This window comes from Triturus cristatus, chromosome 8, assembly GCF_964204655.1.
Source record: "Triturus cristatus chromosome 8, aTriCri1.1, whole genome shotgun sequence".
In the NCBI taxonomy this organism is placed as follows: domain Eukaryota; kingdom Metazoa; phylum Chordata; class Amphibia; order Caudata; family Salamandridae; genus Triturus; species Triturus cristatus.
In genome coordinates this window covers 38,721,959-38,749,699 of record NC_140591.1, presented here as the reverse complement: position 1 = coordinate 38,749,699, position 27,741 = coordinate 38,721,959, and the positions used below count along the sequence as shown (strand labels likewise).

Sequence of the window (27,741 nt, the reverse complement as noted above, 5' to 3'; positions counted from 1 at the left end):
AAGTACATAAAGTCATAAACACACAGACCGAAACGTAAAAGAAACACTGGAAAGTGAGGCAGTAACAAAAACAAGTAAACAAAAGTTTGGATTGGGAAGAGGTAGATCAGACGAGGGTGATTTGGGTTGGATTTAGTGGAGCAGGCAGCCAGCGGGGAGCGAGAAACAGGAGCAGGCAAATCAAAATGGCTGCGCTTTTGCGCACAGAGTGGTGCCGTTTGCTCTGATTTATCAGAGTGGAACACAATATTGACATGAAAAAAAGCAGCATGAATGGCAGGACAAGCATTTTCTGCCCATTGGAGGAATTCTGTGAAATCTCACTGAGATTGTTTTTAACGCCACAGAATTCTGCTGAGTGACACTCCATGAGTTCTGCACAGGCCTAACAATGACACCACTAGTTGCTAAAAGTTGAACACTCTTAACAATATTGATATTGTGATTTTGTGAAAGGATTTCTCATACAAAGCCAGTGTGTTTAAATAGAAAACAAAAATATAATGGAGACTTACCGCAGAATGGAACATTTCATTAGACCTGGCATCAGCGATCGGAGACCTTCAGGTCCAATTTTAACGGACAAGTCAATTTGTTGAATGCCGACCATATTCTGTAAACAGAATGCAATCTTTCTAAAGTCTGCGGCATTCAATTCTGCCATCCCCAAATCACTATTGATCTTTTTTACATGCTCAGTTGCACTTTTCACAAAATCTTCATCTTGTGTTTCATACAAACAGTTGAAAAGATCTAACTCGTAATAACCTAATAGGACACTTTCCAAATCGATGACTTCCTTAATCCACTTCTCTATGGCAGGTTTTACATCTGATGACACCCACCACTGGAAACCTTTCTGCATCTGATCCAGTCTCTCTTTGCTGAGGAGGCCAAAGAGGAAGCGCACTGTCAGCATCCACTGATGATCATGTTTCGGGTTCCTATAATCTTCCAATAAATTGTTCATGTCTTGTTCAGGACTCTCTGTGGTTGTTTCATTGTCTTTCAAGACATAAAACAATGCAGCAAAAAACTCCTGAAGGCTTAAGTGCAGGAAGCTGTACAGATTGTTAGTTCCATTGACTTTCTGAAAAATGTCATTGTTTAGGAAGAGGGACTGAATGGCTGGTATATCTAGACCATGATTAGCGATGTCACTGTCCTCAAACAGCATTTTACCATAATGAAGTCCATAGTTGGCTAAAGCGCACAGCCTCTTCAGATTCATATTAAAGATGCACTGTGCATCGTTGCCGCTCTGTTGTTTTAATAAACTAGAGAGGAATCGCATGTAAACTGAAGCAGTTGTTCGTAAATCAGCCACACATTCCTCTTTCTTCTCGATGTTTTGTTGGAAGGCCTTGCAAACAACGCAGCATACAACTGGCATGAAACACATAGTAAATAGAAGATCATTTTCTTTTACAATGTTATAAACTACTTCGCCTTCTTTTGTGTTACCAAAAAAACGAATAAAATATTCCTTCCTTTCGTCTTCAGAAAACCCCAGGATCTCCACAAAGCGCACATCTTCCTTACATGGTGCAAGGAACCGCGTCAAAGTCTCCAAAGCGGCTGGTTGTGTTGTTATTATAATATAGGACTCTGAAAGATACTCTTTCCTTACTAAACGGATCAATGTGTTATCCTTCAGGAATGTTGTATAGCGATCAAGTACCAGCGTATATTTGTTGATTCTAAGTTCATCAAAGCCATCGATGATGAAGAGCACTTTGCTGGGCTCCGCTTCTATCTCCCTCCTTGACACGAGTCGCTGTTGTTCTAATGTATAGACATATTCAGGTTTATTATACTCAACAAGGGCCTCTAGGGTCTGCCATCCTTTCAGGTGTTTATGATCGCTACATGGGATATAAAACACATATTCAAACCTGTCCTGGAAGAGTTCTCCTGATGCCCAGTCAAGAAGGATCTTTTGGGCAGTCATTGTCTTTCCAAGCCCTTCTGCCCCCAGGAGCACCACGGTTCTGGGGACGCGTCCATCTTCTTCAGGGTCAAACAAAGATTTTATCTTTGATGAACATTTGGACAATTGTTTTACTTCAACTGAACTTTTCAATGCAGAAGTAATAGTTTCACAGTATTTTTCTTCCACGTGGAAATGGTTGCTTAATACGATCAGTATCTGGTACCTTTCTTTTAATGTCCCATACTCACTATACTGCTGTTTTTTATCTTTCATCGAACGGAATATTCTTATAATGTTTTTCTTGTATGTCTCCTTCTTATCTTCATGTCCAGATACTGCAATTTGAAGGAGAAAAACAAAATAGCAATTGTAATATTTGTTTTACAATATTACTAAGAATAAGTTCATTTTTAGGCCATTGATGCAAACATTTGTTAGGTAAGTGTGGGTGAGGAGGAACCCCTAAATTTGTGCACCCCAAACTATTACTTCAATAACTTGCCCAAGGATTGATGAATCAGTGACGGTGTTAGACCTCAATATCATGAGGCAATGTGTCCCCATGATCAGGCATCCCACAGGATAGTAAGGGGCCACTCAATTATTGAGTTCTAGATTTGAAATATAATTAAAAGATTTATTACAAAAATCCAAAAGGTTTGATACAGAAATAAGTGTACAAAGTGTTAAGTCAACGCCAAGAAGGCTCTCAGAATAGGACATTACAGAATAATGTGCAAAGTAAAACTATTTCTAAGACCCAATTGAGCAGCAAAATGAATAGGTGAATGGCCTATATCCCTAGTAGTTCTAGCTCACCCTCAAAATCAGGGGCGTTTATACCATTCCCTTACATACAAAATCATTAATTCTGCAGTATGAGCAAAAGAAATACAGTCTTAGCAAATCAGTGAAGTTGTATGAAATGTCATATTGCCTTAGCACCTAGGCACTATCACCCTACATGAATAATAATTCTGCCTACTTTGTACTATTGTCATCCGAAGAATGCAGGACAAGCTAGTTGCATGACCAGAAGCAAACTATTATGAATGATAGGGTAGGAGTTGCCTAGCAGAAGGTCCTGGAGAAAAGAGATATTATGGTGGCCATGTTGGAAAGGTTAAATCAAGAACAGCAGACCAACTTCAATGGAAATAAACATGATTGCTTGAATATGTGCTCAAGATCCGGGAAAGCAGACTTCTGTAGGTCATAGGGCATTCGTTTCAAGTGCATAGCATCATGTCAGCGTGCACTTATACATTTGAAAATACATCTACACAAGTTGTTAATAATGCCCTTTTGAGGTCCTATGACATTCTTTCGACCCTGATGAACATGCCTAGTTACCACCAACATATGAAGCAGACTTGCTCCCTGGGGAGTACCCGGGGGGAGGCGATCTCTCGCTCCGCTTTGCTTAAGACCAGGACATCTTTAGCCAGATGGGGAACCCGCCCAAAAAGTTGTGTGAGGTCCTGCTGAACTGGCGTGTAATAACCAAATTTGGTTGATACCCATTCGCTGATGCTCTCTGAAGGGCTGGGTGTGTCTGGAGATGATCTTGGAGGCCAAGTGAGGGTCTCTGAGGGTGGAACAAGGATCTTCTGGGAGCATGCCAGAAGAAGATTCTCTCCCCCCCCTCCCAGGAGATTGTAGAACTGATCTGAATATTTTGCAGCATAAAAAGGAACTTTTGTGGCACAAAACTCCATTTATTAAGACATTTTTGCAGCACATTGAGGGGCATATTTATGACAAGTGTGGCGCAGGGCAGCACATGAAGTTTCCTTGCTGCACCGCCCTGCGTGGCAGGGAAAGGGCAGGAATGTGAAGTTTTTATTCAATACAGTGCATTCCTGTCCTTTTCTCTTGCCCTGGTTCCATTCATGGTGCAAGGGCGCCTGCGTTGTAGGCAGTATTGTATTGTGCAGAGAAGGGCACCTTCCTGCACAAAAACAATCCTGAGAGGCTTTTTCCTCTTTCTATGTGTGCTGCAGAATGCATAGAAAGAGGAAAACACAATGAGAAATAAAGATATTTCTCCTGGTTACAGCTCTCCTGAACCCGTAAATCTGGGAATGCATCAAAATCCATGGATGTAGCTTGATAAACCCCATGTAACACCCATTGAAACACCTCCTTGTCGCAGAGTAATGCAATGCAGTGATTTGTGCTGCGTTACATTACTCAAGATTTACGAAGCGACGCAGGGCATGTACGATGGCCTTGCGTGGCTTCATGCATCCCATTTTACATTTGCGTCGCTCTTGCATCACGTTGCGTGGTTCCAGAGTGATCCAAAAGGGCTCCTTAGTGATTAGAATATATCTGCTTTTCACCCTCTTCATAATTTCCAGACGGCTCAGTAGGCTAATCCTTCCTAAAATGACCATTTGGGTGTCTTGCTGCCTACGACCCCTCCCTACAGACCCATACCCCCAGCATTCTGCCCCTCCTCCTTCCCTCCTAAAAGACTGCCAGTTTTGGAAGTAGAAGTGTTGGGATAAAAGTCTGCTGCTTCAGGAAGCTGTGCATTCTTGCTGGGTCCATCTTCCCATGTTTTTGTCCAATAAACACTAATGCTCCATCTATTTTCTTGCTGTTTGTCATTTGACCATCTACTCTTGATGTTAACCACCCACCCCCATACAGTTGCGAATGGCTTCTGCCTCTTCAAGCTAGACTATGCATGTTGTGAGTGGGGAGCTCATAAATAAACCTCTAAAGTGCATGCACACAATCCTGTTTTAGTGGGACAGAACTAACTTAACTGATCTTGGAAGAAGATAAAAAAAGAAGTATCTTTAAAGAAAATACCACCCAGGAGATATACTCATAGGAGCAGCTAGGATAAGCCCTATGTTAGCCTCTTTCAAACAGACCCATAAAGTTATCAAACAGGCATTTTCATAAGCTTTCTCCAAACATTTTCTAAGCCTTTTCAGTCAGAATCACCAAAAACCTCTTGCTACATCACAATTACTCAAGTTAACCCGACCTAGTAGATGATACTTGAGAATCCCCAGTGGACCGTTCCCTTAACCAATCACTCATTAACTTTAGAACAAGTCACTTTATTTACCACATAAGAAACCACTCCAATTATTCCTCTAAACCAACTGTTCCATTGAAGCCACTGACCTATTACCCTATACCAAATAGCGTCGTAAAGAGTTAAGTCTCTCATCCCAACAAACACTTAAAACTATTTAATTCCACAACTCCATTCACCCCTCAACCAGTCACTCATTACCCAAAACAACTGCTTAAATAACCCTCACTACCCACACATATGATCCTTCAGTCATTTCAGGTACCTCCATCACTTACTACTGGACCTAGTCTCTCTTCATTTCACCATCCCTGCCACAGATAGGGCCTCTCCCCTCATTTCACCATCCCTGCCACAGATAGGGCCTCTCTCCTCATTTCACCATCCCTGCCACAGATAGGGCCTCTCTCTTCATTTCATCATCCCTGCCACAGATAGGGCCTCTCTCCTCATTTCACCATCCCTGCCACAGATAGCGCCTCTCTCCTCATTTCACCATCCCTGCCACAGATAGGGCCTCTCTCCTCATTTCACCATCCCTGCCACAGATAGGGCCTCTCCCCTCATTTCACCATCCCTGCCACAGATAGGGCCTCTCTCCTCATTTCACCATCCCTGCCACAGATAGTGCCTCTCCCCTCATTTCACCATCCCTGCCACAGATAGGGCCTCTCCCCTCATTTCACCATCCCTGCCACAGATAGGGCCTCTCTCCTCATTTCACCATCCCTGCCACAGATAGTGCCTCTCCCCTCATTTCACCATCCCTGCCACAGATAGGGCCTCTCCCCTCATTTCACCATCCCTGCCACAGATAGGGCCTCTCCCCTCATTTCACCATCCCTGCCACAGATAGGGCCTCTCTCCTCATTTCACCATCCCTGCCACAGATAGGGCATCTCTCCTCATTTCACCATCCCTGCCACAGATAGTGCCTCTCCCCTCATTTCACCATCCCTGCCACAGATAGCGCCTCTCTCCTCATTTCACCATCCCTGCCACAGATAGGGCCTCTCTCTTCATTTCACCATCCCTGCCACAGATAGGGCCTCTCTCCTCATTTCACCATCCCTGCCACAGATAGGGCCTCTCTCCTCATTTCATCATCCCTGCCACATATAGGGCCTCTCTCCTCATTTCACCATCCCTGCCACATATAGGGCCTCTCTCCTCATTTCACCATCCCTGCCACAGATAGGGCCTCTCTCCTCATTTCACCATCCCTGCCATAGATAGTGCCTCTCCCATCATTTAACCATCCCTGCCACAGATAGGGCCTCTCTCCTCATTTCACCATCCCTGCCACAGATAGGGCCTCTCTCTTCATTTCACCATCCCTGCCACAGATAGGGCCTCTTTCCTCATTTCACCATCCCTGTGAAGTACTGGGTATTTTAGACCCAGCGGTGCAGGGGCACACACCCTATGACTTCTGGGTTCACCCTGTTCCAGACCTACAGAAACACAGAGTCTTCTGGGTGAAGTCAAAGATTCGTTTATTGGCTGCAGACCAATTACAGGTATCCTAGAAGTACAACAGCGTGTATGTTCTCAGGAGACTGCTAAAAATCATAGGAACGGGCTTCTCCTTAAGTACAAAATATCATGCTCCAGGCACACATTCCTTGGTTTACGATATGGCCATTATAAGTATACATTACAAACGAAAAAGCAGAGTCATGATGACCATCCCATATTCCAGTTCGGCCAGCCCACAATGATTTACACAGTAAGGTTCAGATCCCACATCGGATGTCAATAGACCCCCCAATAAACATGAGCATCTCCTGTTTTGGGAAACAAGTCATAAAGCAGGAACAAGCAGGTGTGGAAGAGATTAGCCGGGGGATTGTATAGAATGAAAGGGTTTTATGACGGGTCAAGCCCTGATGCTAATCACAGGTGGACGGAGGAAGGGGAGCTCGTGAGACCGGTTTGACCTGGGGCAGCAGAGCCAGCTGCCCAGGTCACAGAGAAGTCAGAGGGAAAGCCCATGTACTGTGAGGCCCGTATTTACTCCATTATAGCCTATGTGAGGGCAATGACAAGATGGCCACTGCTTCCAAAATGGAACCCGCGTAGTGAAGCAGAATAACGTGTACGCAGTGCATTCATAGCTAGAACGATATATAAAGCACTCGTACATGCCGCATTTACCATTTGCGGTTTGTTAATACCAAGATAGACAGGGGTAGAGCCCTGTCCCCTACGCGGTCCCGAATATTAAAGTACGACAGACCCTCCTTTTGCCCTTACATAGGCAATCACTATACTCATCTTAATCCGAGTCTAGGTCAATGTTCACAAAGTCATGGAGATGTTGCTGTAGCATCATCCTATTACTTAGTTCGTCCCTCGATACAGGTTTCCTTATACATAAGGTAGCACAGAGACCACATATCGCAGGAGCACACTGTATGCACAGACAGAACAGGAAAAGAATGGCTAAGATCATTCCAATGACCATCAGAACTTTCCAACCCCAGGCAGATATCAATTCCCAGAACCACCCCACCAGTGACCAATCTCCCTTATCCACGTGTATGGATTCAGATATTTTATGGAGTTTGGAGATGGCTTGATACACTGTTGGAGCATTATCTGGTATGAAAATGCAGCAACTGGATTGGATGACCTTGCATACCCCACCGCGGTCTGCAAGAATAACGTCTAGAACCATGCGGTTCTGCAAAGTCATGAGGCGATCCGCTTGGAGCTCAGCTGTCAGATTACCAAGGGCACCAGCCGTTACATTGACAGTGGATTCAACCACACGAGTCAGTTGTCTCAGGTTCCTACTATTGACCATAGGTCCCCAAAACGGCAGGAAACCCAAGAAGAAGTCTCCCGCTTCCTGACCTGCAGTGTCCTCCTTACTAATCACACCTCTCACAACTCTGGTCTTGTGATAGTCAGAGGCAGCGGTAAATGTCGGCGGTAGCAAGTTCGCAATATAACATGTGCCCGAGAAATCAGGGGGCAGCCATGTATATGCTCGGTCATTACAGATGAAATATGTGCCCTTAGCAGCCAAAAACGCAGGGGAAAACTGTGACGGGAAGGTGTACGTTTCAGTACAGTCACTTCTTCGCAGTTGAGCTCTAGGATTCTGACCATTACCCTGTAAGCAGAACCGACCCATGTGGGGTACGACCCAGATTGGAGATGAGATTTTTCGCTGTCTTTCACCCAGACTAATACTATACCCCGTCGCGTTCCATCCTACATAAGGTCTCAACTCTTCTTTGGGAATGGATGAGTATGCATCGATATCCCTACTCATATCGGCAACTCCTTTCATCAAAGCCTTATTATTGGTGATAGGTCTGATGGAACGCGGTTGGCGAGGGGAATACGTATCTAGAGCATAGAGAAACATGGTCTGGAATGCCCATGACGATCCATTGTAACTGTACGGCAGCACTAGGTAGGGAATACCCTTGTTAATGGTATGGGGCATTAACCCACACACCCAGCAATTGGTCGTATTCATTACCAGTTGGTGCTGGTGCAAGAGCTGGACAAACGAGTTATTTACGAACTCTGATCGTCTGGTCTGTTCGTGCTCAGGCAAAGGGTGAAAAGAGTGAGAGGAGGCAGTAGAAAGAGGTATAGGCTGTTCAGTGGGTGCAATGGGCTTTTGAGCGGAGAAAAACACAAATCCTACAATAAACATTGTGATACTACACAGTGTAAAAAGGCACAAAAAGACAAAACATTTACTTTTTACAATTCTACACATCCTTGCGTTAAAGTTCATTTCCTCAATCGGTCTCTCCATCTTAAAAAACTCCATCCTCTACTCGGGCCGCTCGCGGCGGATGAGTGTCTTCTGCTAAGGAGTACGCCTGTCAGTCCAGGGAAACGCCCTAGACCAACCAGAACCGTTGACCTAGCGTCTTCGGCCTGTACCCCAAAGTCTTGGCACCGCGACCCTGCGGCAGAACCCGGATGGTGGTTCGAAAAACAAAAATCAAGAAAGTCCTTCAGATGGGAGAGCAAAAAATGTTAAAAAGGAAATAGTGAGGAAATCTTTATTTGTCCATGGGCCTAGGTCTCAAATTATAGCGGAGACAGCCAGGTGCTGTTCGGTCTTGAAACAAAAGTTCAGGCTCAGTGGTGTCCAGTCGATTTGATGGTGGCACAGCTTCCTGCAGAATATTGTCACTTTCTTGGTCTGAAACTGTGCCTCTTATGCGTGCGTCACTGAATGGTACAAAACGAGGTACAGTGTCCGTCTCAGAGTCGGCGATACCCTCCTTGACCCACTGGTCATATGGCAGAGGCAAGGGGACTACTTTACAGTGGGTACCATGGATCCAGTGTTTCTTCCCTTTCACTCGCACTGCTGATCTTGTCGAAAGAAGAACAAGATGAGGGCCGATCCAGCGAGGCTCGTCGTTGCTCTTGCGCTGGAAATTTCGGACTAGCACCCACGTACCAGGGTTGATAGGGTGTCCAGGAGGTTCAGAAGCTTGGGGAAGAGTATCATGTACCTGTTGGTGCAAAACACGCAGTTTAACAGTCAAATCATACAGGTAATCGAGCAGTACTGGATGCTCTATCTCACTGAACTTCATAGGCCTCGGTACACCCCATACGTTGGCCGGACGGCCAAAAACAACCTCGTAAGGGCTAAGTCCCACTCGTGAGTGTATGGTCATTCTGGTGGACAGGAGTGCTAAAGGCAGAGCGTCAGGCCATTTAAGACCGGTGCTCGCCTGGATTTTGGCCAGCTTGAGCTTTAAGGCTCCATTGTAGCGTTCTACTAATCCAGCTGATTGGGGGTGATTTGCAGCGTGGAACTTCTGCTTTATCCCTAGCCCTTCACATACATTCTTCATCACTTTACCCACAAACTCACTTCCGTTATCACACCACACCATTCTTGGCATCCCAAACCTAGGGAAAAACTCTTTCACAAGGGCTTTGGCTGTGGATAGGGCAGTGTTATCTTTCAGAGGATAAGCCTCTATCCATTTTGAGAAAGCACAAACAACCACCAGTACATATTTCAGGTTGACGCATCTTTCCATGTGAATAAAGTCCAGCTGCAAAACTTTGAATGGACATGATGGGGGTGCAAAGTGACCAGCTGGAGTTGGGGTTCCCCTACCAGGGTTGTACTTCAAGCATACCATGCAATTCTTGACCACATTCTCTGCACACTTGGGAATCCCAGCATTCTGCCATACTGGAGCCAACAACTTGCATATGCCTTTCGTACTGATATGTGCCATTCCATGTGCCATTGTAACCACTGGAAGCACATATGCATCAGGCAACAACCATCGCCTATGTTCTGTCAGATCAATCCAACAACCATTCTCATCCAACTTACCCATACTTTCTCTCCACTTGCTTAACTCTTCCTCTGTGGCTTCAGCTTGAAGCGACTTCACACTCTCTATTGTGTTCTCACACATTCCCACATCATTAACCCATCTTGCGGGGCCTGCAACATACATTCTAGTCTTCACATTCTGTGCTGTTTCTTTCGCGGTCTCATCAGCAAACGCATTCCCACGTCCAACATCATCTGTGACTTTCCTGTGCGCACTGCATTTCATGATCGCAACTTGCAACGGTAGGGTCAGTGACTCAAGGAGATCATTCACCAACTTGCCATTCTGAATTTTAGCTCCATGCGACGTCAGGAACCCACGCTCCTTCCACAGTCGCCCAAAATTATGAGCCACGCCAAAGGCGTACTGGCTATCTGTGTATATATTCACTCTCATTCCTTCAGATAACACACATGCTCTCGTGAGGGCGATTAATTCCGCTGCTTGGGCCGAATTATGTGGCACTCGTGCAGTTTCCACGACCGTGTGCAAAGTCGTGATAGCATATGCAGCAGTCGTGTCACCATTAGGGAGCTTGAAACATGAACCATCTACCCATAAAGTGCCATCACACTCAGTCAGGGGAGTATCTTTTAGATCTACTCTCCCTTTCGTCTCTTCTTCTGTTCTGAACAGACAATCATGTTGCTCAATCTCATCTGAGTCTGCTGGAATTGGCAACAATGTGGCTGGATTCAGCGTATTGCATCTTTTTATGTGTATGTGATTTGCTAACAGTGTAAGTTCATAACCTGATAATCGCGCACTAGTCAAGTGTTGTGTCTTAGTCCTATTTAATAATGTGTCTACAGCGTGTGGAACCATAACAATCAATGTATTGTCCATTACCAAACCAGCAGATTGTCGGATAGACATCGCTGCAGCAGCTGTCACTCTCAGACAGCTTGGCAATGCCCTCGCCACAGGGTCCAAGGTGGATGAAAAATATGCGCATGGGCGCGGTCTGTCGCCAAAAGGCTGTGTTAACACTGATAACGCACATCCATCTTTCTCGTGAACATACAATGTAAAAGGCTTACTGTAGTCGGGGGTACCCAACACAGGTGCTGAACATAATGCATTACGCAATTCCACAAAACTTTTCTGGCACTCTTCAGACCATGGGATAGGATTCGGTGTGTCTTTGCATGTTAAGGCTACTAAAGGTTTTGCCAACAAAGAAAAACTAGGGATCCAATGCCTACAGTACGAAGTGATGTCCAAGAAAGCACGCACTTCTCTCTGTGTTCTTGGCACACTCAACTGTGCAATGGCTTGAATTCTTTCTGGGTTCAGTTTCCTTCCCTCCTTCGATAAGAGATGACCTAAGTAGGTCACTTCTTGTCGACAATATTGCAGCTTAGAGAGAGACACTTTGTGATGGAAAGCGGATAAATGGCGCAACAGTGACAATGTGGCTTCTTTACAAATCTTTTCAGTATCCGCAGCGATCAGTAAATCGTCCACGTACTGAATCAGGATAGCGCCACTAGGTAAAACAAGTGCATCAAGCTGCGCCTTCAAAGCCTGACTGTATATGGATGGACTCTCACAGTAGCCCTGGGGAGCGCGTTTGAAGCGGAAGCTTCGGCCTCCCAGACTAAAACCAAAAATGTCTCTGCTCTCTTCTGCAATTGGGATGCTAAAGAAAGCATTTTTTAAATCAATCACTGAAAACCATGCAGCAGAGGCTGGAATCATCGTTAACAAGGCAGTTATATCGGGGACAACCGGAAACTGTGGCACAACAATCTTATTAACCTCTCTGAGATCAATCACAAATCTGTAAACAGGTGGCTGTGAAGGATCCGTTCGTTTTAAGACAGGTAAAATCGGACTATTGCAAACGTTGCCTCTTGTCTCTTCAATCACACCCTTATTAATCAAGTCGCTGACAATGTCTAACAATGCTTTCTGCCCTTCATTAGAGATCTTGTACTGGGGAATACGTGGCAGTCTGACATTAGCCTTTAAAGTCACCACATATGGCGGTATCTCCAAGAGGCCCACATCATTGGGACCAGTAGCCCAAAGGGCATCCGAAAGGGATGACAATTCAGGTGGCATTGTATTTTTAGACAAGTACATTGGGGAAATCACTTTCCTACCTAATGTGTGTTGTACTCCTGAAGGAGAACAATACAGTGTAGCATGCAATCTTTTCAACAAATCTAATCCCAGCAAATTCTCACCACAACCTGTTGTCAGAATCAGGGGTGCTTTCAGCTCGCAAGGTCCAACAGAAATTGACATGGGACTAGAAATCGGGTTCCTAACTGGGGCGCCAGAAAAACCTACCGAAACATTTATATCGCCAGACAAAGGTGCGCCAGGGAGTTTTGAATGCATGATTGAACTCTTTGCAGCACCAGTGTCTAGCAGAAAAGGCTCCGTTACATTTGCTGTCGTCACCTCAACATACGGTCCACTCTGATCCACTGGCACTGAAACAACTCCCTCTCTCTGTCTATGGCGGTCCTAGTAATCATTATTTTCTGCATCACCGTCCTCTGCATAATAATCATTATTGTAATACTGGGCCGTATTACTAGTCGCGTTAGCTTGCTGATCAAAGCTATTGATGGTATTTTGAGGCGGCAGAGGACGCGCATTCTGGGGAGCATTTCCACGCCCTCTGCCTCTAGGAGCTTGCTGACCACCCCTACCTCTTGCGCCATACATATTGCCGTTACGCTGCAGCAATTTAGGGCAACTGTATTTAAAATGACCTTCCTCTTTGCAGTATGAACATTGGTTGGGACCTACAGGGACACGTGGTTGATAATACCCGTTCATTTGCTGGTTGTTCTGAAACTGTTGGGGTTGGTGATAGACACCTTGGGGTTGCCTATAATTATTCTGACCTCCACGTGGCGGATAGGCCTGCTGTAAAAGGACCTTTGTCTTTAGTTCCTTCGTTTTCTTTTCTGTTCTATCTTTCTCGTCTTTATCTCTATTTTCATAATACTGTGCAGTAGCCAGTATTTGCGCTGAAGAAGAAACAGCCCAAGAACTTTCTGAATCTTTTAACTTTTTACACAGGTCAGGAAGTAAATTCTGCACAAACTTATCCACAAACAGCCGTTGGCCACCCTCAGTACTCATATCCTGCCCACTGTGATCAATAAACGTTTCTTCAAACCTAGTAAAGAAGTCTGACACAGTCTCATCTTTCTTCTGCTTGCATGCAGATAACTTGTCCCAATTTACGCGCATCGCAGGCATTATTGTCTTCATATACGTGATGATTCTACCAGGCAGTTCAGCTACTAAAGGTTCTGGTTTCGCACCACCAGTTTGTCTAGCATCAGCAGCAACAATGTTAGCCCATGTATCCCCTAGTTCTGCATTGTGATCTACATTACGAATTGACCCCCATAAAGGCTGTGGAACAACATTACCAAACAACATGTCTATATCGGCCAGATTCATAATGCATGACCCTGCCGTCTGTGACAACTCTTTATAATAACCTGCTGGGTTTTTACGGGGATCAGGCAAGGACTGCTTAAGCGCTAACACCTCAGAGCGCTTCCATGGAACATGCACCCAAACACGCTGGAAATGCGCTGCCACAGCGGGGTTACCACCGGCAGCTGCAACCGCTTCCTTCCATACCGGGGGAACTTCTCTCATAGGGTATTGTCACGCTTTTACCTTTTTCCCCACAAGGACATCTTGTTCAAACAATGACTGTTGGCAATCATCATTCCTAAAGGACAATACAACCGCAACTGCTTTATCTACTCCGCGGTCCACAATTATACCAGTTCCAAAATCGAACCTCACTCTACACAACTCCTGTGGGTTCGGATTTTTACCACTATCCTCCAATTCTTCACAGAGAATTTCGCACATTTTCTCAAACACATATCTCTGTTTCGGGGCATCCCACTGATGGAAAACGTTGACAACTGATTCCACATCATACAGTGAAGGAAAAACAATCCATCTACGCGCCATGTTATCTATTACCTTTTTCTCATCGGGGTTAGGCAATTGGCTGCGCAATTGCTTACGCTGTAAACCAGGAGTCGCACCAGGCGAGTCAAAGAGAGGTGACATTAATGTAGTAACCACATTAGCTAAGCGCTGTCGCGCTGAAGGAGAAGCTGAGGCGAGAACAGGGGGAAAAACAGAGGGAAGAAAAGAGGATGTAGAGACAGGTACTGGAGTGGTGGAAGAAAGAGTGTCAGAAGAGGCAGCTGCTGTATTAGGCAAAGTCGCAGGAAGTGCGGGGGCAGTTGGAAGCACAACCGGCGGCCCTTGAGAGGGCTGCGCTACATGGATAGGAACCGGCTGCAAAGCAGCTGGCGGTAGCGGCAAGGCTTGCAGTATATTCACTGGAGGTGGCATATTTACAAGCTGGGGAGGCGCCGTGGCAGTTTGAGCATACGGGGGTGGCGAACTCAACAAATGTGACATCAGGGGATCTTTCTCCTTTTCTTCTAACTCATTCTGCTTAGAATGTGGTAAAGCTGGGTAACATTTGTCAATCCCTAACTTGCGCTGCCTGTGCAATTGCTCACTCATTTGCTCCTCCTCATTGTCTTTAAATTGTACAGCTGCTTGCATTACTGTCATACCTTTCTCTCTCTTATTCTTTTTCGCTAACTTAATTTCCTTTTGTTTGGCTTCCTTTCGCCATAAGCGGAAAGAGTCAAACATCGCCGGCCGGGCTTTCTTCTTAAACAATTTAATTTCCAAATTATCTAAAATATCGGTATCAAAACTACCATTTTGGGGCCATTTTAAAACACCATCTTTCCTGGTGTAGTGGATCCATACTTCGTTATATGCAATGGGGCCTACGCCATGTTTTACATAGAGCTCATAAGTTGGAGTTCCAACCGGAGGAACCGGACATGATTCCTCTAGCTGGAAATCTTTTCCACAACCCAAACAGAATAATCTACCAAATAGTCCAGAACCAGGCATCTTTGCTCACTAGTCTAGATCCAAACGTCAAAGGATTATCGATTACGATATTCTCGTGAATACACGAGTCCTCTGGTTTTGGCGTTTGCAAACTCCAAAGTACCAAATTACCAAATCAAACGATCCCGAAGGATACCAAAAACAAATGGGAGACGCTCCACTTATACTTAACTGAATATTGCTGATCGATGGCGTCACCAGAAGACTCTCTCGATTGTTTCGCTCTCTCAGATTCGTCAAGGGTCCAAAACAGGTCGATTAATCAGGGCAGCAGTCCTTCGTAGCCGTCGGGACGCGGAGAACCTCGCAGAAAAGACTTTCGGACCACGTCGACATGCAGGGGTCGATGAAGTGGCGGCCTTCCTCCGGAATTTCCACACGAAGCTCCTCACGAACCTCTGGCTTGGACTGGTACCGCTGAAATCGTCCCGAGTTGGGCGCCAAACTGAAGTACTGGGTATTTTAGACCCAGCGGTGCAGGGGCACACACCCTATGACTTCTGGGTTCACCCTGTTCCAGACCTACAGAAACACAGAGTCTTCTGGGTGAAGTCAAAGATTCGTTTATTGGCTGCAGACCAATTACAGGTATCCTAGAAGTACAACAGCGTGTATGTTCTCAGGAGACTGCTAAAAATCATAGGAACGGGCTTCTCCTTAAGTACAAAATATCATGCTCCAGTCCAGGCACACATTCCTTGGTTTACGATATGGCCATTATAAGTATACATTACAAACGAAAAAGCAGAGTCATGATGACCATCCCATATTCCAGTTCGGCCAGCCCACAATGATTTACACAGTAAGGTTCAGATCCCACATCGGATGTCAATAGACCCCCCAATAAACATGAGCATCTCCTGTTTTGGGAAACAAGTCATAAAGCAGGAACAAGCAGGTGTGGAAGAGATTAGCCGGGGGATTGTATAGAATGAAAGGGTTTTATGACGGGTCAAGCCCTGATGCTAATCACAGGTGGACGGAGGAAGGGGAGCTCGTGAGACCGGTTTGACCTGGGGCAGCAGAGCCAGCTGCCCAGGTCACAGAGAAGTCAGAGGGAAAGCCCATGTACTGTGAGGCCCGTATTTACTCCATTATAGCCTATGTGAGGGCAATGACAAGATGGCCACTGCTTCCAAAATGGAACCCGCGTAGTGAAGCAGAATAACGTGTACGCAGTGCATTCATAGCTAGAACGATATATAAAGCACTCGTACATGCCGCATTTACCATTTGCGGTTTGTTAATACCAAGATAGACAGGGGTAGAGCCCTGTCCCCTACGCGGTCCCGAATATTAAAGTATGACACCTGCCACAGATAGGGCCTCTCCCCTCATTTCACCATCCCTGCCACAGATAGGGCCTCTCTCTTCATTTCACCATCCCTGCCACAGATAGGGCCTCTCCCCTCATTTCACCATCCCTGCCACAGATAGGGCCTCTCTCCTCATTTCACCATCCCTGCCACAGATAGGGCCTCTCTCCTCATTTCACCATCCCTGCCACAGACAGGGCCTCTCCCATCATTTCACCATCCCTGCCAAGTGCCCCTCCCCTCATTTCACCGTCTCTATAATGGATACTGCCCATCCCCTCATTTTATCACCCCCGCCATAGATAGTGCTTCTACCCTAACTTCACCACACCTGTCCTAGATGTATTTATTTATTTACTGTATTTATATAGCGCTACATTCATCCCCTGAGGGATATAACGGTGCTTAGAAAGCTCCCTATCTTTTCAACTGTGAGGACTGCTAAGAATTTAAGAATAAGCTACTAAGAAAGACTTATCGTTTGAAAAAACAAGTTTTTCGTTTTTTCCATAACCATAGATGGTTCTCAGTCAGGCGAAGGTCTAAAGGAAGAGTATGCCAATAGGCCACTGCCAGAAGAGAAAAAGAACGGCACCTGTTCTTTTTTTCTTTATCTGTTTTGCCTTGGCGAGTGCCAAGTTTTGTGAACTCAATTTGTGTGCCGGTGTTAGGGAAGTAAATCCTTTTGAATGCATGCAAACTTGCTGGCCAGCAAGGAAGACGTCAGGGCATCGACTGGAGTTTTCAGTCTACACCTTCCCCCTTAGTGACTGGTTTCTGGGTCATATCTGCACTTATTAATGCCACCATAGCAGAACTAAAGGGACATGGTGCAAATCTGGTCACCGGGGAAATGCAAGATTGGCACCATGCCAATTATAATACAGACATACAAGATGCTAAATATGGGCAGACGAGAAATCTAAGGTCAGCACTGTGCTAATTATACACTGTGCCAATTATATTACAGACATACAGTGTAAGCTACACGATGAGCAAACTAACATAGACAGCAGGCATAGTAAAGTGACCTCTAAGAGCTTGTCCAGGCAAAGTCAGATGTGCATTAAGTGCAAACATATGGATATATATATGTTTTTCCTCAACATCTGGAATGCAAAATTCCACTTTGTCGGGGTGTGGCTAACCACCTTAGATGGCATTCACTTAATCCCGTCGCTCCTAGACCTATTCTTAAATTCTTATCAGTCCTCACAGTTGAAAAGATAGGGAGCTTTCTAAGCACCGTTATAACCCTCAGGGGATGAATGTTGAATGATGAATGCCCAGGCTGACAACTGCAGAGCCCAGGCGATCCTGGGTGCCCTGGAGAGGTGCTGCCAGCAGCCACAGGCCTCAGAGTCCCTTGATGAAGGTCCGGGCTCGGCAGGCAAGCTCAGGGTCTCAACTTGTGCTCGTGGTGGTGTGCCCTGAGCGAGGCTTTCAGGGGAGCCCTGTTTCTCCTTAGGCGAACCCTGAGGCCATGGCACTATGAGAGAAAGGTGCGGTGGCAGCTGTGCATGCCGACACCAGGTGGCTCCGGACTGCCCGACCCTTGGTCCTGATAACAGTTGAGCCCACCCGGCCGGTGGAGGAATAGAGACACTGCAGGTGAGGAGCGGGGTAGGGGTGTGGCTACCGGGAGTGACCCGAAGAGGATATGGATGCCTCAAACACGCGGGACTATTAGAGATCTCCCTGTGAGGCTGTAGGGGAGCTTCAACTCACGTGCATTATCTACCCTGGAGCCATGCGGCTATCCTTCCCCAAGATTGGGGGCTGAGCGCACACTGATGAAGACCCACATCTGCCTGACAGTGACGGGCTCCATTATTGCACTGTAGACGAGCTCTCTGGAGGGGGCGTTACCCGGATTCCTTCTTACTGGTGCAGGAGGTTATGAGAAACTGCCGACGATGACACTCCCTGAGCCCTTGTAAGACTCCTGGGGGCATATTTACAAGCTGGCGTTAAAAAATTATCGCCGCTTTTGCGGACGTTTTTGGCCGAAAAGCAGCGATAATTTTATCGCCTAATTGGCAAGGCCACGCTAACGCGTGAAACCTTGCTGTAGCGTCAGGATTCCTAACGCCCAGCTTTGCATCTCTAATGAGATGCAAAATGGGCGTTCCTGATCTAACTTGACAGGAGAAATGTCGCTAAGCGACATTTCTCCTATCATCAAGCCCCACGCTATGAAGCATAGCGGCAGGAAAAGTAGCGATAACCCATGTTATCGCTACTTTCCTTACGCCTGCTTCAGGACTGACTTAGCCATGATATCCTATGGAGGGTGGATATCATGGCTAAGTTTGTGAGTTCTTATCAGCAAGCTAACGCCACACTGCGTGAGATTATCGCTGGGTTTCCAGCGATAATCTCACGTTAGGCAGTTAGCGTGAGGATTTTTATCGCTGAGGAGATAAGCGTTGCTGATAGCACGCTATCTCAGCGATAAACATCCACGTTACCCAGCGATAACTATCCTCACGCAAAGAGCGCTGAGCGGTAATTATCGCCGGGTGTTGCTGATATGCCCCCAGGTTGGATAATGGCCTACTGGAGCTGGTGCTAGGCTACGTGGTGGAGTACTGTGGGCCCCCAGGCACCACGGGTGGAGCAACGCCCTGGGATTCAGCTGACCTGGAGTTCCTCTCTGCAGATCCCATTTGGGCCCGCGACTAGAGCTATGTGGATTCAACACTAATCATACAGTGGCACCTACCTCTCTTGCCACTGCATTTGGTCGTGGGACTGCCCCCTGCCTCGGCGGCTGGTACTCTGACACGTAAGGATAGCCTCCATCCCACTCCTTAGTGCTCAGTTCGACAGATGGGGTTTGGGGTCCCATGATTGCAATCCTAAAATGCTAGACCACGACTAATACGATTATTGGGGACAGGAAGGTGCCATATGCACGGCCTTGGGGGATAAAAGTGGTTTAAATCTCCTCCACCTACTCTGCACAGTGTGGAGAGTAACTTCAATTAGCTGCCATGGGCCGAACTCTGAATGCTATGGAAAAGTCAACCAGACATTACCGCGTTCAGCCCACCCCCTCTGAACACTCATTAGCCTCCACCCCTGATGATGTTGTGCGACCCACAGACAAACTCGATATACTACAAGAAATGCGGGACTCCCATACAGCAATAGAGCAGCGTCTGGGTGCCATGACAACCAACATTAGTATACTCAAAGATGATCAGCGCAAATTAGCTGATGGAGTCAAGATGAGCGAACAGCCTCTATCCTCTCGCTCACCTACTCATAAGACCAATTATTCGCAACGAGCCCACCTGCGTCAACAAGTCAAGCAACTCCAAGACAGAGTGAATGCTGCAGGAAGTAGGGTTAGACGCAGCAACATCCATATTGTGGGTGTCCTGGAGGGAGCAGAAGGCCCAAATCCGACACAATTTATGAAGGATTGGTACCGCAACAAGGTGGCCCCCACTGGGCTTTCAGAGATGTTTGCAATTAAGAGGGCACACTGAGTGCCAACACGACAGCCCATCCCTGGGAAACCACCACGACTCATGCGGGACAGAATCCTAAACTTTAAAGAACGTGATGTCCTGCTACGTGCCGCAAGGGAGTAGGCACCTATTCACTTGGAGAATGTGATGGTCCAATTTTGCCTGGACTACATGATTGTGGTGAAATATCAGCGCTCCTCTTTTTAAGAGGTAAAAACACAATTGAGGTCGGCCGCCCTCAAATACGCCTTACTGTTCCCGGCTAGACTTAAAATTACGCATGAGCAAAGCACCATCTTTTTCAACACCCCTGACAAAACTTGGAACTGCCTGGAACTCCATTTCCTTTATTAGCAACACCACAAACAATTGCAACGTGATCCACCCAAGTCGCAGCGAACTCCAAGGAGGAGATGCCGGGAGCCAAAGGCGAGGACATCTCGGGGGTACTTCTGTCCCCGCAACAGGCCAAAGAGGAACAGCATGCTGCAATCCAATCAGCATCCTCCTTAAGACGGAGCCAGATGTCTATCCGACCCAGTTCATCAATAGACAGCCTTTCCGACTCTGAATCTGCCAGCAGCATGGCCTAGTTTCCACCAATAATGACACAGATGACACATGATGTATTGGGTTAACGTTCTAGTTTCAAATGCATTCCTTCCTGATTGTTAGTTTTCGAGATCCCATGGTGGGTTACTGTGGGGGGGAGATGGTTTTCCTTGATTGGCAAATGGCAGTAACATTGAGTGCGAGCATTATTATTACCTGGAATGTACGTGGCCTGGGAGCAGTACACAAGAGGCACAGGATTTTGGCACAGCTGAACAGGCGCCGGGCGCACATAACATTTCTGCAAGAAACGTACCTCACAAACCATGAGGCTCTAAAAATGCACAGGAAATGAAGGGGTCAAATCATGTAATATGATGTAAATGTAATTCAATGTAATGTAAATGTAATGTAAGGTAAATGTGACTTATAAGGTGCAAACTCATGCCCTAGGGCGTCTTGGCGCTATCGAAGTCCGATTTAGGCTGTGACCATGTGCTTGTCAGATCAGGTAGGTGCGCAGATGTCTTCTACTCCTGTATAAAAAGCCAGGTCTTCAAGGCTTTTCTAAAGAAAAGTAGGGCGGGAGCAGTTTTTAGAGTCAGTGGGAGACTATTCCAGAGCATGGCAGTGGCCCTAAAAAAGCGCTTTCCACCCCAGGTGGCTTTCCTCAATGGGGGGCCAACCAGGTTCCTAGCAGAGCCTGATCGAAGTGTCCTAGCTGGGATGTACCATTTAAATTCATTTTTGATATGGTCTGGCCCGAGTCCATGCAGTGATTTATAGGCCATGCAGAGAGCTTTGAAACTACATTGTTGCTTGACTGGCAACCAGTGTCATTTCCTAATTGCTCCTCTGACGGACTCATATTTCGGAATTTTAAAAAGGAAGCAAGCCGCAGTGTTTTGCAGTGTCTGAGGCCTCTTCGCGAGACCCGTTGCAAGCGTAAGATACAAACTATTGCAATAGAAAATCCTTGTGAGGATCAATGACATTGTAACTGTTTTTAGTAGTTCGGGGGGCAGAATTTCTTTGATCTTTTTTATTAGCCTTAGGGAGCAAAAAAACAGCCGAAGTTATTTTATTTACTTGGTCCTTAAACTTCAGTTCCTTGTTTACCAAGAAGCTTAAATTTCTTACTTTATTTGAGAGTTCGGGTAGTGAGTCCAGCTCAGGTGGCCACCAGTCCGGTGTCCAGAAGGAAGGATTTTTGCCAAAGATGATAACTTTAGTTTTTTGGCGTTCAGTTTATTGCGATTGAAGTCCATCCAATTTATTTTATTTTATTTTGAAGGTTTCTAATAGCGCGAACATGACCCTTGCGGTTATCAGAGCGTTTTACAAGTGAGGTAATTAAACAAAAGAGACAATGTACAAAAGTAACATAGGGCATCGTTAGGCTGACGTGCGGACTTTGTCCGCTCACCATCCCGACGTGAAAAGGAACCGCCCGCCATAAATGCGGCGGTCCCGTTGAGGAGATTAGGATGCACCCGCCACACTGGCGGGCGCATCCTGCATATTTGACATTGCGGCGGGCGGTGCTTACAGCACCACACGCGGCAATGCCAAAAATGCATGTTGTGCATTTGCATGCACAACATGACAGGCACTGGGTGGTGCCTGCCATGTTGTGCATGCAAATGCAGGGGGTACCATATGTACCCCCCATGTGCACCCCCTACCCCCCAAAACTCCTGGGGGCCTGCTACGGGCCCCCAATGGCAAGCACCGCATGCCTTTCCGTGGCGGCAACGCCACCACGGAAAGGCAAATCCCCGCATTTATCCTAATATGGATGGCTAACAGACACCACCACCATATTAAAACCTTTTCCGGTGGACGGTCTTTCCACCTGCCAGGGTCCCCCCCGCCATAGTAATATGGCGGGGGGAAATGGCATGAGGGCGGGAGAGAATGTCGGGCAGATCTGCCCGACATTGTAATTGGCCCCCTAGTATTTCGAAATAATGTCTTATGTTGCAGCTGGTTGTTCAAAGAGTCCAATTCAATGATTAAGTGAATTTCGTCATGAGAAGAGATTTGACTTCTTTTATGAAGGAGGCAGTTGAGGGGTTAAGTCTAGTTTCTGGTGGTAGTGCATTCCAAATCCTTGAGGCACGGTTATATGTTTTCTTCTTGGCAAATCTTTGAGGCTTTAGAAGAAGGTTGCTGGCGCTCCTGGATGATCTGTTTCCACACGAAAGCTCCAGTTTCTGGGCCAGATACCGCGGGTGTTGTGATGGATGGCCTTATGCGTCATACAGGCGATTTTTAATTGAATTCTTGCTTCGGAGGGTAGCCAATTGAGCGCTTTGAAGTCAGGAGAGATGTGGCTACTTCTTTTGGAACCTGTGATGAGCCTGGCCACTGAGTTGAGTGATGCTCTTAGGGGGGCAGTTGTAGATCTAGGTAGTCCACAGAGAGTTGCACTCCCATATTCCAGTCTGGGAATTACTAGTGCTTGGACTGCCAGCTTGAAGTCGTTTAGTGGGAGGAAGGGTTTTAATTTTCTCAGCGTGTTCATCTGAAAGTTTGCTCCTTTTGCTGCGGCACTGATGTGTTTTTCCATGTTTAGGTTACTGTCCAGAGTTACTCCCAGTGATTTTGCTGAATCCATTATAAGAGGTTGGCAGTTGAGCGCTGTAAGTTGTTTAAGCCATTCGTGTATGGTGGCTGGTTGGTTAGGTGGGCTGATTAGTACGAATTCAGTTTTGAGGGCGTTTAGTTTGAGGTGGTTGTCAGTCAACCATGATTGAGTTTTTAGTAAAGTTAGACTGAGAGATTTTATGTCATCCGGAGACTTTATCTTTAAGTATAGTTGTGTGTCGTCTGCGTACATGTGAAAGTGGATATTTGAGGAGACGAAAATCTCAGTGAGTGGCTCCATGAATAGGTTGAACAGTGTGGGTGAGAGGGAGGATCCCTGCGGAACTCCTAATGTGACTGGGACGGTCGAGGACAGAGATTGGTTGACCTTGAACCTTTGGGATCTATTCAGGAGGAAAGAGGTAAACCAATTAAGTACTGACCCTGATAAGCCCATTCTGCATTGCAAGAGATCTAGTAGATTATCATGTTTGACGGTGTTAAATGCCGAAGATATGTCAAGCAGGATAAGTAGGCAGGTTCTGGTCTAGTATTCTTAGTGCGTCATCTACTATGTGGGTCATAGCTGATTCAGTCCTATGCCCTGCCCGAAAGCCAGGTTGGAATTTGTTGAGCAGGTGGGAATTGGTGATATGGTTGTCTAACTGGCTGAGAACACATTTTTCTAGGAGTTTAGCCAGAGTTGGGATGTTGGAAATTGGTCGGTAGTTATTTAGGTCCGTGGGGTCCGCCGTCATTTTTTTTAGGATAGAGGAAACTTGAGAATTTCAGGAATAGTTCCTTGGACTAAGGAGGCATTGATAATCTTTGTCCAAAGTGGCAGTAGCGCCGGTATGAGACCTTTGAGGTAGTTTGCAGGAAGGGGTCTGAAAAGGGTTTGGAGGGGTTCAAGGATGTGAGTGCTTGTAGAATTGCTTCTTCACTATAGGTTATGAAGGTGGCCCAGGAGGCGTTATTTTTGAGGGCGAGCTTAGATGAGGAGGTGATTGGGGTTGCTATAATGTGAGGTGACGAGTCCTTCTGAGTGTTAGACTGAGCTAATGAGGACTTAAGTATGTCAGTTTTCAGGAGTTCTGTTTTTTTCACGATTGAGGAAAATTCTTCGCAGCTGGGTGGTGCACATTGTCCAGCTTGGGGGAGGGCAAGCTGAGCCAATAGATTGAGTTTTGACTAGTTCAAATAGTTTTTTGGGTCAGTTCTTGGCTTGATCTAGCTGATTTTTTTAAAAGTTTGCTTTTGAGTGTCTGATCTTTCTATAGTACGAGTTTCTGGTGGATCTGAGCAGTTTGAGGTGATCCGTGGATGGTGACGACCTCCATCGCCTTTCAACTAATGAAAGGGCTCGTCTGTCCTCATTGACTCTGCTGTCATACCAAGGGTTAGAGTATTTTGTGGAGATCCTCTTCAGTTGTGGAGGAGTGGTTGTAATTAAAATCGAGGACATAGAGTTACAGTAGTGTTGTGTCAAATCTTGAACATCAGTTGGGTCTTCCGGGGGAGCAGGAGGTTGAGACTGGAGGATATGGTTAGGTCTGTGAGGGTTTTTTTTAAAGATTCCTCTTCCATATTTTTGGTATTGAAGGTTGTACTGAGAGTAGTGTATCTGATTCCTTGATGAAGAAGGTGATGGTATGATGATCGGACCAATCAAATGGGAGGATTGTGCTAAGCTGGATAGCTTCTGCGTTGGCAATAACCAAGTCAAGGGTTGAGCCTTTGCCCCATATGTGGGGCTATTGCAGATTTGGGTGAGGTCAAGGGCCGAAAGGAATGTTTTGAGGCTATTTACTGCCATGTCGTTAGGGTCGTTCCAGTGGAGATTGAAATTGCCAAGGAATATTTGGGTATTTTGTTGACAAGTATGAGTGGTCACGATATCCATGAAATACTCGATGAAGGTGATGTTATCGCCTGGCGGGTGGTAGAATGTGTGCAGTGGACAGATTGGTTTGTTATTACTAGTGATATCTAAGCAGAGGTATTCACATGAAGATAGATCCGGTGAAGGTGAACTGTTCACTGAGAGACTGTTCCGGTGAATGCAGGCAATACCGCCTCCTAGTCTATCAGGTCTGTCTAGTCTGGTGATGTCATGATTGGGGGGAACCAGTATGTCTAGGATCGGCGTGGATGACTCATTTAGCCATGATTTGGTTAGGAATAGGAGGTCAGGTTCATGAGTGAGTATTAAGTCAGCTATGTCTGCTGCATGTTTTGAGGTTGATCTACAATTTAGTAGAATGCAATTGAGATGCGGCTTGGTGGTAGTTGGAGGTTCCAGTGTTAATGGAACTTGCCTCAGATTCTCCAGGGTTATACCTCTGGTGTTGTGCGTAGGGGCTCTGTGTGTCCTGAGATGGATGGTTTCGATTAAGGAGGGTTTATTCGGATTGATTGGGTCTGCTGTGGTCTGGCTGGGTGTTGGGGGATCGTAAGAAAGGAGTAGAGAGTGTATATCCTTGGCAGTTAGAGTATTCTTCCTGCGAATCGGTCGTATTGTGGAATTGCGGTTAGGTACTGTTCTCCATCTTGGGGGCGGCTGCTTGGGGGATGGTTATTGCAACTGATGCTGGAGTGTGGGGCTGTTGATGTGGGGGTTCCAGTTCTTATCATCGGCATGTCGTCTATTCTTGTGTTGCTGCCAGATCAGGTTCCGTAGCGTTTGGAGGTCATCTTTAACATATTGTCGTGAGAGAAGGATTTTCTCAAGTCTAGGGTCTGGTGTGAAAGGGGTGTTAATTGTTTGGTCAGGGGGTAGGGTAGGGTTGGATGGGTTTGGGGTGTAGATTGGAGGGTAGCAGTGATCTGAGTCTGCGTAGTGCGATCTATCGGTAAGGCTGTCCAGGGAGGAGGGGGAATAGCCAAAGAGGGAGGGGGAGAGGTATGTATTGGAGTGGTGTGTGTCGAGATTAGGGGCGTTGTTGGGTTTGAGGTGTAGACTGGAGGGTAGCAGTGATCTGAGTCTTCGTAGTGAGATCTACATGTAAGGCTGTCCGGGGAAGAGGAGGGGGGAATAGCCAAAGGGGGGGAGGTATGTATCAGAGGGGTGTGCGTCGAGATTAAGGGCATAGGTGGGTTCCTAGTGTATGGAGGTCGATTGTAGGGGATGTTAATTGATTGTATACTAGGATCACATTACTCATACATGAGCTGAAAGCCACACCCAAATTGCTTTCTGGATTTGCCAGTGATACCACAATTTGAGTGTCATCAGCATAGAGGCCAGGGAGAAGCCACACTTTTAATAATGGACGCAAGTGGTGTAACATAAAGATTAAACAGAGTTGGGCTTACTGCCGAGCCCTGGGGGACTCCACAAGGCAAGGAAAAGGGCCTGGAGTCTAACCGGCCAATCTTCACGTTATTTTGTCTATTTGCCAGGAAAGATTGCAGGAGATCTAAAGCTGTTCCCTCTATCGCCATCCTATGCATACGGTCAGCGAAGATCTCATGACTGACCATATCAAAAGCTGCGGAGAGATCCAACAGGATCAATGCAGCTGTCCCACCCCTATCAAATACTTATCGTATGTCCTCTGGTGCTATCACCAGGGCCGATTCTGTGCTGTGGTGTTTTCTAAAACCATGTTGTGCGTCATCCAGCAAAGAGTTTTCAGATAAGTATTCTGATAGTTGTTGGTTCATTACTTTTTCTACCAGCTTGGCGGCGAAAGGAAGTCTTGATTTTGGTTGGTAGTTATTTGGGTCCTGGGCGATTAAATTGTCTTTTTTTTAGTGGGAGGGAGAATCGAGGCCTGTTTCCAATGAAAGGGAAAATACCCTTCTGCAAACATGTTCTCAAAAATCTGCCCCAGATTTTGTGCTTCTTGAGCAGGAATCATGTGCATGATATTGGGGGGACAAGGGTCTTGTGGCACCCCCGATTTGATAAGTGGGAATAACTCTATGAGTTGTTCTTCTGATAGGACCTTAAAGGAGGTGAGACAGATTTTTTTGCCAGTCCAATTAAGACATGTTTCTCCTGATGATTGCCTTCTCTATGTCTAGTAAATTTATTAAAGATATTAGCAAATTTCTTGTAAAAAGCCTGCCAGTATATTACAGAACTCTTGATTTGTTTCTGCATTATTTGAGCTGGCTGGTGTTATCAATGTTTTTATCACTGAGAAAGCAGTCTTGTTTGCATCAAAGGCAGTTTTTATATGCCCCGAGTAATATGCCGTCTTAGCTGCTGCAATATTTTTTTTGGTTTTGGCGCATTTGGTTTTATCAATATTTTTCTCCTCCACGTCGTAATTTTTCCTCCATTTTTGTTCTTGTCTACGACAGTCCTGCCTTGATAGTCTGAAGTTTTCATTGTACCAGGACTGGGATATTTTCTTACATGTGTTTTTTTTTTAATTTTTGGAGCAACTCAGTCCAGTGCAGATTCAAGCCAGAATATAAAATTCTCGACACTGTGCTCCAGATTATCCCTTGGTTGCCAGGGGCTGGCGACGATGGCATCTCACAGTTCTACTGGCCGTTCATTTGTCCCAGGCTCTACTTG

The 27,741-nt window shown here is 46.1% G+C and overlaps 1 protein-coding gene across 2 annotated transcripts in view; it reads right to left on the bottom strand.

Annotated features, from left to right (window-relative positions):
- LOC146799914 (NACHT, LRR and PYD domains-containing protein 12-like) overlaps positions 1–27,741 on the bottom strand; it is a 1,343,351-nt gene that overhangs the window by 935,678 nt on the left and 379,932 nt on the right. For both annotated transcript variants that reach the window (XM_085620847.1, XM_085620846.1), the window contains one exon: positions 516–2,268. In XM_085620847.1, the coding sequence (XP_085476973.1) occupies positions 516–2,268 (1,753 nt within the window). The remainder of the gene's footprint in view (positions 1–515; positions 2,269–27,741) is intronic.